This window comes from Cricetulus griseus, chromosome 4 (assembly GCF_003668045.3).
Source record: "Cricetulus griseus strain 17A/GY chromosome 4, alternate assembly CriGri-PICRH-1.0, whole genome shotgun sequence".
Classification (NCBI taxonomy): Eukaryota; Metazoa; Chordata; class Mammalia; order Rodentia; family Cricetidae; genus Cricetulus; species Cricetulus griseus.
This window is the reverse complement of record NC_048597.1, coordinates 229,665,260-229,680,603: the sequence shown is the minus strand read 5'-3', so window position 1 is coordinate 229,680,603 and position 15,344 is coordinate 229,665,260. Positions and strand designations below refer to the sequence as shown.

Genomic DNA, 15,344 nt, shown 5'->3' with positions numbered 1-15,344 from the left:
AACACTGGACTGATATTCTAGCACAAGAATAAAAAGGCCACGTTCTTTTACCAGTCATTGGTATTATTCTGCGACAGCTTACCTTTGACTCTTCAGTTTCATTTCTCAAATCTCCCCATGGAGATCTTTTCCCCATGTGATGGCTATCACTAGGTGACTTCACTGCAGAGCTTATCATGGATTTAAAATAATCTTCTGGCTCCACACTTCTGCATCCTAAGGACTCTGAAGCATTTTTAATATCCTCTTTCAAATGTGATTCAAGGGTTTTCTGAAACACAGCATTTACTTGATGTTTGGGACTTGTTTTCCCTACTGTTTCTGGAAGACATAAATGGTCCACTGGAGAGAGTATATTATGGTTTATTTTTCTTAAAGCTTTTAGAAAACTCTTTTTAGGCTCTGAGGTCTCTGTTTCTTTCCCTTCTGCACCCATTTGGTTTTCTTGTAGCACTAACTCAGAATTGTTATTTACATTAGAGAAATCAAGATCAATAATTTTTTCTTCTTTTTCAGACAGTTTCACCTTCTTCCTGTGTTTTCTCCCAATGCCGCTCTCCTCTATTGAATATTTGCTTTTTTCACTTTGAAGGCAAGAAATCAAGCCATTGTTTTTATTTTGGTATAAATTACTTTCTTCAAGCAGTAATTTACTGGCTATTACATTTTCTTCAGTTTTTAAGAGCTTAGCAGTAGTTTCTGGGCCATCCTTCTCTGCAAGACTCCTAAGGTTTTCTTTCTTTAACTTCAATGAATTCTCCGCTATGTGCATACACACACCGTGAGGTTTACACTCAAAGTTGTTTTCATTATTAAGACCCTCAGAATGGAGGAAACTGTAATCATGTGACTCAAAACTGCAATGTTTTTCTACTCCAGGTGATAAGCTGCTACAAGAATATTTTGGAGTATTCTTGTACAGTTCATCTTGGAACTCAACATTAGTATTTTGTGCTGCCTCGTTCTTAGTTATTCTGAGAGGTAGGTTTTCTAAACTTTTGCATTTCTTAATTCGAATTCTTCTTTTAATACCTTCTACCAAATCTTCCTTAGCCAAAGACTGTAAGAAAGCCATATTCTGAAATTCACTGCATTCCACTGTTTGCAAAGATTCCGAACTGGTTAATGCTGCCTTTCTTACCAGGTCAGTCCCTGGCTGTGGATCTTCACTTGGAGCTTCAGAAATGTTTCCTTTCTCTTTGGCTGATCAAAACAAGAAAACACACCAGAAGACATTTTTACACTGGGCAGAAAAAAGCAACACCAGTTAACAGAAAACTTGTGAAGCCATCCACTTGTATTTCCCTGAAGAGCTGTTTAGAAACACAAACTGATTTTCATATTAAATATTAAGAAATGTAAACAGGTTCCATTGCACAGCCCAGGCTGACCCCAAATTTGAGATTCTCCTGATTCAGCCTACCATCTCTGGGATTACGGATGTGCACCACCATGGCCATCTTTAAGATTTCATTAAGGCTACAAATAAACCTCTATGAATTCTAAAGCCGCAGGGGGTAAAAGAAAAAAAAACCTTTATAGCATCATTTTTACCCTAGTTAAGATAAACCATTAGCATTAATTCCTTCCACAGCCATGATAATGACGGGTTCCTAAATGAAAATCCTTCCCACCTCGCCTCTCTCATCCATCACGTGCATTGGTAAAAACCACACAAAATCAACTGAAGGTTAGCAGTAATGGCGCAAAAGGCTTGAGGAGTGGCCACCAGTTTTCTGACTGTGTCTTCTGGGGTGAAAAGAGAGCTCCACCTCCTCCGTTGCTCCTATGCAACCAAGGCCCCACCTGGTCCCCGGGCCCTCTGCTCGCTGCCTTCCAGGCCGCGGATGTCTCACCCAACTTGTCACCTTCTGTCGCTTCTCCTCCAGAGGCCTGGGCCACCGCTCTCCTCTTCTGCCTGCTCTCCTCCTCGCGCCCCCGGGCCTCAAGGCTGCAGCCTCCCACCTTGTCTGGCTCTGGTGTCAGCTGAAGACTTCGCTTCCTCAGGCCTCGGGCGTCGCCTTCGCGCCCCGGGGCCGTGGCGGGGCCTGGCGGTGGCGTTGGTGGCCTCATCTGCCCGCCGCCGCCCACCCAGCCTCTCTGGGAAGCCTAGGAGCCCACCAGGCCTGAGAGCGGGGCTTCCTCCGCAGGACACAGCCCCACTGCTCGCTCGCCCTGGGCCTGCTCTGGCTGTGCACCGCCTACCCGACTCAGCAGGAAGCGGAAGTGAGGCTGGCGGGGCTCGGCTGGGGGCAACCGGCTGGGCGCCTCGCGGTCCGCCTGACCACATGCTCCCTCGACCGTCCATCGTCGCCGCGCTGGAGGTGACAGGCCGCATTGCACGGGTTTGTTGTTGTGCTCGCTGGGGCCTCCCTGTCCTTCCTCCAGACCTGGACTTCTGGGGGTGCCTGGGCGCCTTCTGCCAGCAACCACTCCTCACACCCTGACCAACCGTTTGTCTACCAGTGGCTTCCAACTGCTCTCTCGGGAACCCACTGTGGCTTTCTCCGCAGTAGCTTCACTTTCATACAGAGAGCCCAGGGCCACCCCAGCTGCAGACACGCAAAATAACCTTTTATTTCTCTAAAAGATCACTTCTCTTCTGTCTGTGGATAGAAACTTCTGAATGCTCTTCTGGGTTCCTTGCACATAGATTGACCAAATCTACTGGGTTCTACTTTTCTGTGTTTGTTGCTTCTCCTCCTCTCCCTTTGCCATTACTATGGCTCTGGCCCTCATTACTATGGTCTACAGCATCACGATTCTAAATTTTATTGATGTCTCCATCCTTGGAGCAGTTCAGTGAAACTTGACCAGCCTGCCAGGCCTGGCCTCTCCATTGAAAGAGGATCCTGGCATCCTCCACCTTGACCCTTCCTGAACTTCCTTTGCTTAAAGATTAGCTTGGAGTTTAAACTCCTTTCGTGTTACTTTGGATCCTGTCTAATGTGCCTGTCTGTGCATATTTAGTCAGTATTGTCTTACTTACTGCCCCTGTAAGACGGAAAAAGTGTCCTTCAATGGAAAATTATGCAAAACAGGCACACTTACAGTTGTTACTGACTCATTGAGCCTTGTTGTTGTAGCTCAGCTAGGCTGTCCTGGAACTCACTCTGTAGACCAGGCTGGTCTTGAACTCACAGAGATCTGCCTGCCTCTGTCTCCCAAGTGCTAGGATCAAAGGCGTGCATCACCACTGCCTGCCTTGTTCTTTATTCTTAAGCTGTGAACCAGTAGTTATAAAATGTACTTGGTGAGAGAAACAGACTCATTTTCATATCCATATGTGAGACATATGTGAGACAGGCCTTTTAAAATAAATTAATACCACACATGTCTTTCATTTATACCACATTAAACTACTACTGGAATTCCCCAGATCACATGTATTCTACTTGTGCCTATTTATACATTAGTTCTTAAAATCATTCCTTTGCTTGTGTGCCTGGACAACTACAATTCACCCCGTTTGATGTTCAGTCTCCCAGAAAGCGTTCTGTTACCCTTTTCGTTACATTTGGAAAGGTCAGAAATGGCCTTTTGCATATTAACACACCATTTTCTTTTTATTATTTTATGTGTATGGATGTTTTGTCTGCATGTATGTCTCTGTACCATGTGGTGGTTTGAATAAGAATGGCCCCCGTAGGCTCATATATTTGAGTGCTTGGTTATCAGAGAGTGGGATTACTTGAGAAGGATTAGCATGTGTGGTGTGGTTGGAGTAGATGTGGCCTTCTTGGAGGAAGTGTGTCACTGAGGGTGGGCTCTGAGGTAACAAAACCCATGTCCAGAGCCTCTTTCTCTCTTCCTGCTGTCTGCAGATCCAAATATAGAGCTCTCAGTCCTTCTCCAGCACTATGTCTTCATGCTACCTACCATGATGACAATGGACTAAAGCTCTGAAACTGTAAGTAATCACCAATTGAATGTTTTCCTTTATAAAAGTTGCTGTGGTTATGGTGTCCTCTCAGTAATAGAACACTGACTGAGACACATGTGCATTCCTGGTGCCCACGGAGGCCAGAAAAATCTCTGACCCAACATACAGATGGACCCCTTAACAATGATCCCATTCAAGAAGCCAGGGTAATCAGGAAACATTCAGCATCAATCTGCTAGGATTGGAGAAATCTTTTAACCAATCAGTGAAAGTGCCTGTCACTGTGTGGCTTGTGAGACTCTGGGACGAAGGGGTTGATGGGGTCAGTCTGACACTTTGGAGGCAGAAACACTGAGTGATGTAACTATCCATCCCTCCTTAAGGCAAGGGCTGCATAAACCTGAGACAGTTCGAGGGACATCAGTTCCTGATGGACTGGCATGTCAGATCCATTAGGAATACTTTTTAATATTCATTTGAGGTCCCCATAAATATCAAAGGAACTAGGAATTAGAAAAACTGTGTTTGAATTCCAATTCACTGGGCCTGATAGAACTATGTTCACAGGGGAGTTTAAAAAAAAAAAAAAAAGAAGACAGATTCGAGAAGGACCTCAAGGCTGGTTTGGAGCTTTAGCAGCTTTGCTGGGCTCTTTTTTGGGACAAGACCTTCATAAAGTAGAAGAGCCTTTGGCAGACCTGAGTGACTTAGACCAACATGTAAAGAGTGTCTGTAAAGTGAGAGAGTAACCTAGAGGAGAAAAGAGAAAGAGACAAAGCAGAGGAAGAGGTCTGTCTGGATGACTGGAAGACAAATGTGTCAAAATTTGTGTAGAGCTCTAGTTCCTATGGAAAAACACGATACAAAGCCAAACTGTGTGCTGAGGAGGTTCTGGGAGGCATAAAAACCTGAGGAGCAATACACAGATATTCATGATGGGGCAACACAGGTGCAGATGATCAAGCCTGCCCCGGGGGTGGGTAATTATCCCCCCAGACTAAGGAGGGCACATTTCTCTGGGAAAAAGGTTATGCTGAGGGTAGAGATGGTTTGCCCAGCCAGGAACTCCCCCAACAACCAGGTGTGGTAAATGGGGGATGCCACAGCTGTGCCAACCCAGGGTCTCTGTGACCCAGGGAGCCAGCAAATGTAGCCGGGGTGGGCAGGAACACATTCTCCCTTAGCCCCAGGTGGTAGCATTGGTTAGATTAAGCCACCCCCACTTCATTAATCAGGGGTGAAGTGTAAGGAGTCATTGTGGAAGAGCTCCAGAATATGAAATTGTAAAGGCTCCGAATGACTGAGGATCACAGAGAGCCCATGAAGTTACAGGCTCCTTTCCATGCTTTTATACCCAACCTCCATCTGCGGGGGAAGCAACAGATATAAGTGGGGCAACAGATATAAGCCTAATATATTATATATATTATATATATATATATATATATATATATATATATATATGCCTTTCCGTGCCGTGTTTAGACTGTGCTCATGTTCCACGTCAGTATCTTCTTAGTTGTGAACTTCTGGGATCACCTGACGCTTGCTCAGAACAGACGGTATGGCTTTCCGAGCGCTTCACGGAGGTTATCGTTGTGATCTTATTGTGTGTTATGTGATTGTGGTTCAGAAGGTTATGTTGCCCTTTTCATCCTCTGAAAAAGGCATTGTTTTATAAGATAACGTAAGCTTTGAATATTTTGAAGATTGGAGAGCCATTAGAGAGACATGTGAGTGCACCTTGAATAAGTGTGAGGTACCAATTAGTTCACAAATAGTCAGCAAGGGTATCTCGCAAGGGGAGAAACAGATGCTCCCGAAAGCCTTAAGGCTGTTGATTGAAACTCCCAGGACCCAGGTGTCAGTTACCTCTCTAGTTGTTGAAAAAGAAGGCCCTATGGGTGCCTAAAAGATGATGGCTGTTGCCATGGTTGTGGGTTGCATTATAGAACTGAGTAGTAAGACCCAGTTGTTGAAGATGTTGTACACATTGGTTGCAGGACTTGGAGGAAAAAAAAGAAGAAGCTAGAATTGGGCCTGAAAGTCTTCCTATGAGCTAGCTCCTATAATGCTAGAAGTTGCTTTAAAGCAATGCTGGGGTGGGGGTGGGGGTGGGGATGAGCGGGAGATCTTGCTTCCTGATAGAAGTGCCAACAAGCTATAGTTGTAATCCCGGCAAACCGGGCCCGCCTTTCACCCACCTGCGTGGCAGGTGTATGTACCCTGGATCTTTAAGAAAGGGTCCGCCCTCTTCCTCTCTCTCTCTCTCTCTCTCTCTCTCTCTCTCTCTCTCTCTCTCTCTCTTTCTCTCTCTCTCTGTCTCTGTTTCTCTCTCTCTTATTCTCTCTCTCTCTCTCAAATTTTAATTAGAAAGAAAATTATTTTACATGTCAATCCCAGGTCCCTCCCTCCCCTCCTCCCCTGCCCTGCCCCCAACTAACACCTTACCTATCTCATACCCTTTCTGCTCCCCAGGGAGAGTGAGGCCTTCCATGGGGGTCTTCAAAGTCTGTCTTATCCTTTGGGATAGGGCCTAGGCCAACCCCTATGTGACTAGGCTCAGGGAGTATCCCTCCATGTGGGATGGACTCCCAGAGTCCATTCCTATGTTAGGGATAAGTACTGATCCACTACAAGAGGTCCCATAGATTTCCAAGGTCTCCTCACTGACACCCACATTCAGGGGGTCTGGATCAGTTCCATGCTGGTTTCCCAGCTATCAGTCTGAGGATCAAGAGCTCTCCATTGTTCAGGTCAGCTGTTTTTGTGGGTTTCACCAGCCTTGTCTGGACCCTTTGCTCATCACTCCTCCTCTGCAACTGGATTTCAGTTCAGTTCAAGGTTTAGCTGTGGTGACTCTTCTGCTATCTTTTCCCCGACTGTTTCTCTGGAGGGCAGGCAGGACCTTTCCTGTCCTTCCCCACCCTTCTCTTCAGTCCTCTCTGTCTCTGTTGTCTCTTTACCTTATTTTCTTACCTCCCCTTCAATAAAACTTTCAGTATGAGTCACACTACTCGCCTCTGTTTTCCCATCACCCCACCATCCATCACCCACCCCAGCACCCTGATTCTCAAAGTCCCAGTGTCAGACCGGAAACCTGCCACCTGGGGTCCTGACCCCTTATTCTTTATTCTTAGCAATAGTGGCAAGAGTGAGTATAGAAACAAGCAACTATCTAATAAGGCCCGATTTCTCTCCACAGGAAGACATTTACATCTATAAATGGGAACACAGATTAAAAACGTGTGGCTGGCAAAGTTATAGGCCCAAGTGGGAAAGCCATCATTGCTGTTTCTCAAATGGGTGCCGCATGCCTGTCAAACACAAATGTTTGTGTTTCTGTTCATTGGTCACTGTTGTCAGCCTCAACTCAAAGCCGCTGACCATACTCCTGTTGCTGTGGAAGAGGGAACAGAAAGAATGCAAGCGCTCTTCCCTGCAGGAAAGCTTTTTTTTTTCTTTTTTTTTCTTTTTTCTTTTTTTTTTTTTTTTTTTTTTTTTTTTTGGTTTTTCGATTTCTCTGTGGCTTTGGAGGCTGCCCTGGAACTAGCTCTTGTAGACCAGGCTGGTCTCGAACTCACAGAGATCCACCTGCCTCTGCCTCCCGAGTGCTGGGATTAAAGGCATGCACCACCAACGCCTGGCACAGGAAAGCTTCTTAAGAACCTAAATTACTCAAAGCAGCTTCTGGAGGCCCCTGAAATTGACCAGATTGAGTAAAAAGTGAAAACTTCTCAGACAAGACAAGCAGCTTGGAAGAAGCAGATACAAGCCTAAAAACCTGGAGCAGCCTGCACAGCCTGGAAGAGACTCAGGTCATCTGGGCCACCTGGAGAGGACGCTCTCCAACCTGCTGAGCTGCCTGCAGGCTGTGCAGTGTGCTCCAGGGTTTCAGCTTTGTGAGCCGTTGCCAGTGCTGGGCAGGCTTTGGTGATGCAGGTGTTTGAATCATCTCTTCTCCTTTAAGTGGCAGGGCAGAGCGTGGTTGCTGAGGTCTGACTCTGGCAACTGCTCCCACTGCTTGCCTTCTGGGTTGCCCCTTGCCCCTTCACCATGGCCTCCCCTAACCTGCTTCTGGGTTGCCCCTTGCCCCTTCACCACGGCCTCCCCTAACCTGCTTCTGGGTTGCCCCTTGGCCAAGACCTCCTTTCTGGCCTGCTCCAGAACCCCACAGTCTACCTGGTCCTGGTTCTGGGATGGCTGGGGAAAGCCATCCCATGCATGGCTTGATGGGCAACATGACTGGACTCAGAGCAACTGGTCAGTGGGCTGGGAGGGGCTACAGACTGGGGCTGGCCAATCAGAAAAGAGCAGATCCTGCAACCCCCCACCCCACCCCACTTAAAACATGCCAGGCTTGTTCAGATTTGTCCTGACATGTCCAAAGATGCCACAGTCAATGAAATTTAACTGCTCCTTGCTTAGCCAATCAAGTTTGTTGAAGATGACCCAACTGCCCATGGGATTCTCCTAGTTGTGTTTAAAAGGAGCCTGCAAGCTTCTCTTGGGGTCACCTCCATTTTATTGTATGGCTGACCCCAGCATGTTGGAATTCTTCTCTAGTAATTGGATTGCATATGTGAGTGGTTGTCTTTGTGGGGTGATCTGCGGACCCTAACATAAGTAACCCCTCATTCATATTCCTGTAAGAAATCCCACCAAAAAACCAAATAGTTCACCATTTTGGACTTTGGTGGAATCTAGATTTGGAATCCAGGTTCACTTTGCTCTGTTCTGGCCTCACTATCTGGGGTGAGTAAGATGTATGTGTTGTGTCTGCCCAGAAGTCTATCACACAACACACATATAATTGAAAATTAGTAAAATGTAATTAAAAATATAAAAATCTTTAAACATTATATATACATAAAAAAGTGAAGGGAAATTAGCCTACTCAAGCATGTGGCTCGAGCAGGCCTGGCCCTTCCGCCCTAATTCCCTTGCTAAAAAAACCACAGGTTATAAACCTAAAGCCAGCCACTAAGGTCTGAGTTCTTATTTGGCCATCTCTTCCCCCTGAGGCTGACTACCAAGGTCTGGCTATCAAAGCATTAAACTCCAGCAACCAAAAGCCCTTCATCTAACTAACATGCCCAATCAAAATATAGCGTGGCATCCCAGCCACGCTATATTTCTTCTCCCCTTCTTCTCCCCTTTCTTCTCCCCTTCTTCTCCTCTTAAAAATAACACCTGCAGATGTCATTTGCTGCTGTTTTTCTGCCTAAGTCAGAAAGCAGCCACTTTTAACTTTTCTTCCCCAATTAATAAAGGATCTCTCTGTGAAAACAGGTGTTTGGGGTGGTTTGTACCTAACCCGGGGTCCAGAAGGTAAACCTCCCCACCCTCCCAACCCCACTGTGCTGGGGTCTCCTTCAAAAACTGTCGAGCGACGCCTTTATCCCAGCACTCGGGAAGCAGAGGCAGGCGGATCTCTGTGAGTTCTCCAAACCAATACAGAGAAACCCTGTCTCGAACAAAACAAAACAAAACAAAACAAAACAAAACAAAACAAAATGTATCAAAAACAAGGATGATAGCAAAAATTAATCACTTCCTGGTTCTTTATGATACTCCCTCGATACCTGAACTTTTAAAAAATATTTCTTTCTTTACAAAGGGATTTTGCTGTATTTTTAATTATTGTCTGACCTTCACTGGTGAGCTGTGGCTTGAACATGCCCTCACATGTACACTTAAACATATACATACAAGTAGATAAATAGGAATTTTTAAAAAAGTCTGTAGGCTTCTCTAAATCTACCTCTTGCCTCCTCTCTCTCTCTCTCTCTCTCTCTCTCTCTCTCTCTCTCTCTCCCTCTCTCTTTTTTGCTGCAATGTGAAGATAGTTATTTGCTCTATAAAGTCTTCCACAGGCTGGATTTGGGTGACTGAATTACTTTGAGGTAATTTGTCATCTAGTTCTGTTTTTTTGAACTTTATTCAGTTCTTTTTTTCTTTTCAAGATGTCATAGGTGGCAATACATTTTTTGGTTTTGTTTTTTTCCCCAGTGAGAGGCACATATCTCTAGTCTTCTCTCATGTGACTTAGTGGCTGGTAATACTCAATGCTATGTACATTAATTCATAGTCCCCATGTTACCTTTTCCTTAAAAAATAAAAGTAAACCGAGTATTCTGAGAAAGCAACAGTGGTTACGTGACACCAGAGAAACCGCCTGCCTCTGTCTTACCCGATACCCTCCTGGCAGAACTTCTAACATTCTCCAAATTGCTTCACACAGCAGGAAGATGTGAGCAAGGTGCACTTTGTAAATTATAAAAATGAGACTCAGATGTTTTGAAAACACAGAAGCGTTGTCCCTCAGATGGAGGCTGTTAGAATATCATCGCTACATTGTAGTTGTACAACGTGGCCGTCAAATGCAGACATTACCTCCTGACAAGCGAAGCAGCAAGTTTTCACCACAAGACCCCAGAGCACACAGGTGTCAGAGGCAGGAAACAGGTAAGAGGTTTCGGAAGTGAGACAAAGCAGGCTTGCAGAGTTAATTTTCAATGCATGTAACTGGTGCTGACATAAGTATTTCATACGGTCATCACACCGATTAGCCGAAGCTAACACCAGCACTCTGCCTCTAAACACTAGCTGCAGTCTCTTGGGTTCTGCTTTGACCTTCCCAAACAACTGTCTATCTAAAACCTCAGCTGCTCCAGGTGGAGCCTAGTAAGCCTCCTATTTCTCCTAGTAAGCCTCTGAAGTTTGATCTGATGGATTCATAAGGGGGTAACAGCACAACACGTTGATTCTGAGAAACAGGTCTTTGTTGATCTGCAGTCACCTACAGCCTTAGTTTGCTTTATATTGATTTGATGAAAGACATGACTAAAAGCAACTTGGGGAGGGGGGAGGGTTTACTTGACTCTGACTTGCAGTCCATCATGAAGGGAAGTCAGGGCAGGAGCTCAAGGCAGGAACTCTGCCAGCGGCAGGAGCTGAGGCAGAGGCCATGGAGGAGCACTGTTCACTTGCTTGCTTCTCACAGCTTGCACAACCTGCTTTCTTATGTCACCCAGGACCACCTGACCAGAGGTAGCTCTGTTCTCCAAGGCCCGAGCCCTCCCACATCAATCCTGAGTCAAGAAAATGCCCTACAAAATTGCCAACAGGTAATCCAGTAAAGGCATTGTTTCAGCTGAGACTCTAGCTGGGTCAAATTTGACAAAAACTAACCAGAATGCCTGCCTAACCTATTAAGGAACTGGCGAATCCTGGAAATAAAGTGGTTTTTGTAGGCACTAAACAGTTGTAAGAATCTTTTTTTTCAATTACTACTTAAGTAACTGCCTTCTCTTATGCACAAGATTTTTGTGTGGAGAACTTGTTAAGAGTGCTCAACCAGACTTCTTGAGCCAGCCGCACATGGAAACTTGAGTGGCACCTCTGTGGGGGACAGCCATCTCATCTCCGTTACCTAATGCCCTATGCACAGACCTCTTGAACCAGCCACAAATGGAAGCCTGAGTGGCACCTCTATGGGGACAGCAGTCTCATCTCCATTACCTAATGCCCTATGCAAACAGAGACGGTAGATTTCTACAGTTGAGAAGTACGGTGTCTAATTGCAGCCGACCTCCTGTGATGTGGGAGTTCTAGTGCCAGGCTTCCCATCTTGTCCTTCACTGCCGACTGGCTCATGTACTTTCTGTGTGTTTGTTGGCTGAGGCTAGTCTCAACAGCTGGAGAAAGAATTCTCAGAGCTCGGCACCTGCTTTCTTCTGGGAATCTGCTGGACATATGTTCTTTAATCTTTGTACTGTTGTCTGAAGTATCTTCTCAGTTAATACTCAGACATTGGAACCATCAAGAATCCCCCCCCAATGCATCCTTCTGTCTGAGAGTAGTGTTTATCTAAAGTAAATGTCATCAACATATATACATTTGCAAATGAATAGTTTTACTCAAGTTCTTCAAATGAGATGTTAGGCGATTACTGTCACTGTTTTTCTATTCATTGCCTTAAACATTTTCCCTTTAAGCGTGTGCATGCATACATTCACATGTAAGCATACAGGTACCACTGTCTGAATATGGTTTGAGGATAGTCTTGGGTGCCAGTCCTCATTTTCCACCTTGTTTGAGACAGGTTCTCTTTTGTTGTTGTTCAGGCTAGCTGGCCCATGAGCTTCTAGGAATTCTCTCTCATAGGAAGGGTACACTGAGATGACAAATATTGTATGTGTCAGGCTTTCCTGTGGGTCTGGGGATTTGAACTCAGGTCCTCATGCTTGATCCGAAAAGCACCTTTCACTCACTGAGCCACCTCCCCAGACTTACGTTCATCTCTTATTTCTTTACCCCAGAGGCACTAAAGTCAAGATTTCTGGAGATTTATCTATCAAGGAACAGCCTTGAAATCTTTGGCTATTTGTTATCTTGCTTCTTCTCTCTCTTTAGTTTTATTTGTTTTTGAGACACAGTTTCCTTATGTGCTGTATCTTGCTATATAGTTTAACCTGGCCTTAAACACAGGATGTCCTTCCTCTTCAACCTTCCAAATGTTGGATCATAGGTGTGAATGACCATACCTGACTTTACGATCCCCTTCTCAGCCTCTCTGGTGCTGTGATCAGAAATGTGAATGACCACACTTGACTTCTTATTTTACAACGTAACTATTATAACGTTTAAGAACTTCTAGAATCATAGTCTATACTGTTACGTACTTGGCTCTTTCTTTATAACTTTATCGAGGAAGCAGTTGATGTTTTGGTTGGTTTTCTATTACACTTTAATTCCTCAGTTGTTCCCAAATTGTAGTTTTTATTAATGTAGCCAATTTTCTCCCTTCTAAATGGTAGTGAGGATCATAAACCCAGGAGAAGCCTGCCTCTAGGAAGGACCTCACAGAATGAATAGGGGCAAGCCCCTGAAATATACATCCATCACAAAACATTCAATATAGAAACACAAGAAACATGAAAATGCAGGCAGTATGAGTCCTCTGAAAGTGCATTGACTTCTTATCTGAACCTTAATTCAAATAAGCAGATGAGCAAAATACAAAAGTCAGTGCAAAACCTGAACAAGGAAAGCAGCAATGTGGCTAAAATTCAGCAGTGAAAAAAAAGTGAGACTAGCAGAAATATTGGAAGTGAAAACTCAATAAAACAAAATTTAAGTGCACACACATGTGTGAATCCGCACACAATCTTTGACTGTGGTTATGTTGGCCCACCAACTGGGCACCAAGCATTCAAGCATAGGAGCCTGTGGAGCCATTCTCATTCAAACCATGGCAGCATCTGACATCTTCCTCTCACCTCTGCACACACACACACACATGTACAGATACACACCACACCAACTGTATCCATACATGAGCAAATACTTAACAAAAAGTGTGCTGGAATTTGTTTTCTGCACAATGCTGGCTTGCTTTAGAAGTCTTCAGTTTCTGCAGTGTGAGGAGACAAACGAAAGAGATTTGGATCAGAATAGACACCCATGTATGCAGTCTCCTTCCTTGGTCCTCAGTGCTATGACCCTGGGAGGGTTGCCCTGGGTTGTGGTGATGCCAAGGGCCTCATTTGTTCTTGATTAAAACACATGCAACATCCTTTAGGAAGTGTCAAGTTGTTTCCTCTCCCCGGGCCCTTTCAGTCAACAGATAGCCTGTCTGCAGCAGGCTATAGGAGCTGGGAACTCACAACACACAGGGGAGACTATGTGGAGAGACAGACTAGCTGTGAGTGGCGTGGGGGGGGGAGTTGGAGGGTAAGAGAAGAAAGCCTGAGGGTTCTACTCCCTTCTCCCCCCAACATTGCCCTGGGAACAACTGCCTGCTGTTTCCCTGGAGGAAATACCATTAGAAGTCCAGGTAACTGGGGGCTGCAGACGAAAACAAACAGAGCCCTACTGGTGATAGGTGATGAGGAGAGAGAGAAGCTGCCTGTCACCCCCAGCACGTGACCCGGAGTTTAAGGAAGATGGTGTGATGGAGAGGTAGGGAGCAGTTACCATAGTCTGTGGTTCACCAGGATGGAGATGAGGTGGCTGCTTTTCAGTCTCCCCAGGTCCTATTGACAGAGTGGCTCAGACCCTAAGGGTAGAGATCGAAGGCCCAAGGTCCAGACACTTGGAGAATACCTTTCCATGAGACCCAGAAGGAGACAGTTAAGTAACAGAAACAAAGGGCTTGACACCAAGGCGGCTGGTATTGACAGCCAAGGTTGTCCTCTGGTCTCCACGTGCATGTGTGCACACATGCAACTGTACACAATCGTTCCCTACATGAGCGCACCTGCACACCCATGTACCCACCAGACACGGACCTGTGTACACATAAGCGCATATATACCAAACAAAAGATGCAAATCTCTTACCTTGATGGCTTCTGCACTTACCGGGAATCTGACTTTTTCTGCCTTTGCTCTGGCGTAGCCTTCATTTTGGAGAGCACCTAGAGGAGCCTGAAGAGAGAGAGAGAGGTGGGCTTATTTCTAAAGAATGGTGAGTGAATCTTTAGTTTTAACTATTTTTATTTGTCCTTTGAGGTCTTTCTACTGTGTAGTCCAGGCTGGCCTTGAGAGCCCAGTCCTCCTGCCTTAGCTTCCCTGTGGCTGGCATGACAAACAGATGAGGAGTGGCAGAGGATTCATTTAAAACGGGGCACTGTGCTCTCAAGGAGAACCTAGAATCCTCAAGCATCCCTCCTCTGCTGTGAGTCTCTTTTGTAGCCACTAGATGGCGGTGTGCCAAAGGCTATTCCTCCCATGTCGCTGATTGTCCAGAGGTGCTCCCTCAATCCTACCTCTTTCTAGGTCGCAGAATTTTGCCCAGGAGCTCTGGGCGTGAGCTGGGAGCCTCTCTCAGCCGCTCTCGGCATGCACACGGGTTGCCCCTGCACAGTTCAAACCAAATGCCTCTTGGTTTGGTTAAATGGTGCCCCTCTCCTTGCTTTGGTTAAGTGGTGCCTCTCTCAATTGTCCTTGCCTCTGCCCCCTGCGGCGATTTACAATCGCAGAGCATCACACTGGGAAGTCCGAGATGCCCACAGATTCCCCAGCATTGAAATCTTGAGAAACTCAGCAGCGAAGATCACAAGGGTATGTTGAATGTGTTGAGAAGGCACAAGGTCAGTCCCCTTCTCCTGTCATCTCACAGAGAACCTGCTTGGGTCCTCCTTTCTGTTAGGAATTGTGTTGAGACACCGACTAAAGTGTAGCTAAACAATAAAAGCAAAGTCTGAGTCACCAGGAGCTGGTCTTTTTTGAAGCCCCAGATGAACACAGTCCACACTTAGCCACAGTTTTGCCTTCTTGTTTCTGTTACCATGGCCAACCTTTAAATAGAAAATCCCAGAAATGAACAATTCACAATTTTAAGTAACTTCCATTGCAACCTGTGATAATTATCCTGTTTTATAACTAATAGTTATGGTTAATCTCCTACCATGCCTAATTTGGAGATGAAGCTGTATCCTAGGTATGTAGGTGTA

The 15,344-nt window shown here is 45.5% G+C and overlaps 1 protein-coding gene across 1 annotated transcript in view; it reads right to left on the bottom strand.

The window, feature by feature from the left end:
- Positions 1-2,073, bottom strand: part of Topaz1 (testis and ovary specific PAZ domain containing 1) — a 49,978-nt gene extending 47,905 nt beyond the window's left edge. Inside the window, exons 1-2 of the mRNA XM_027415476.2 lie at positions 1,857-2,073; positions 1-1,203 (exon numbers count right to left, since the gene is read on the bottom strand). The exon at positions 1-1,203 is cut by the window's left edge and continues 1,225 nt beyond it. Of these exons, the coding sequence (XP_027271277.1) occupies positions 1-1,203; positions 1,857-2,073 (1,420 nt within the window). The remainder of the gene's footprint in view (positions 1,204-1,856) is intronic.
- Between the last annotated feature and the right edge of the window lie 13,271 nt (positions 2,074-15,344).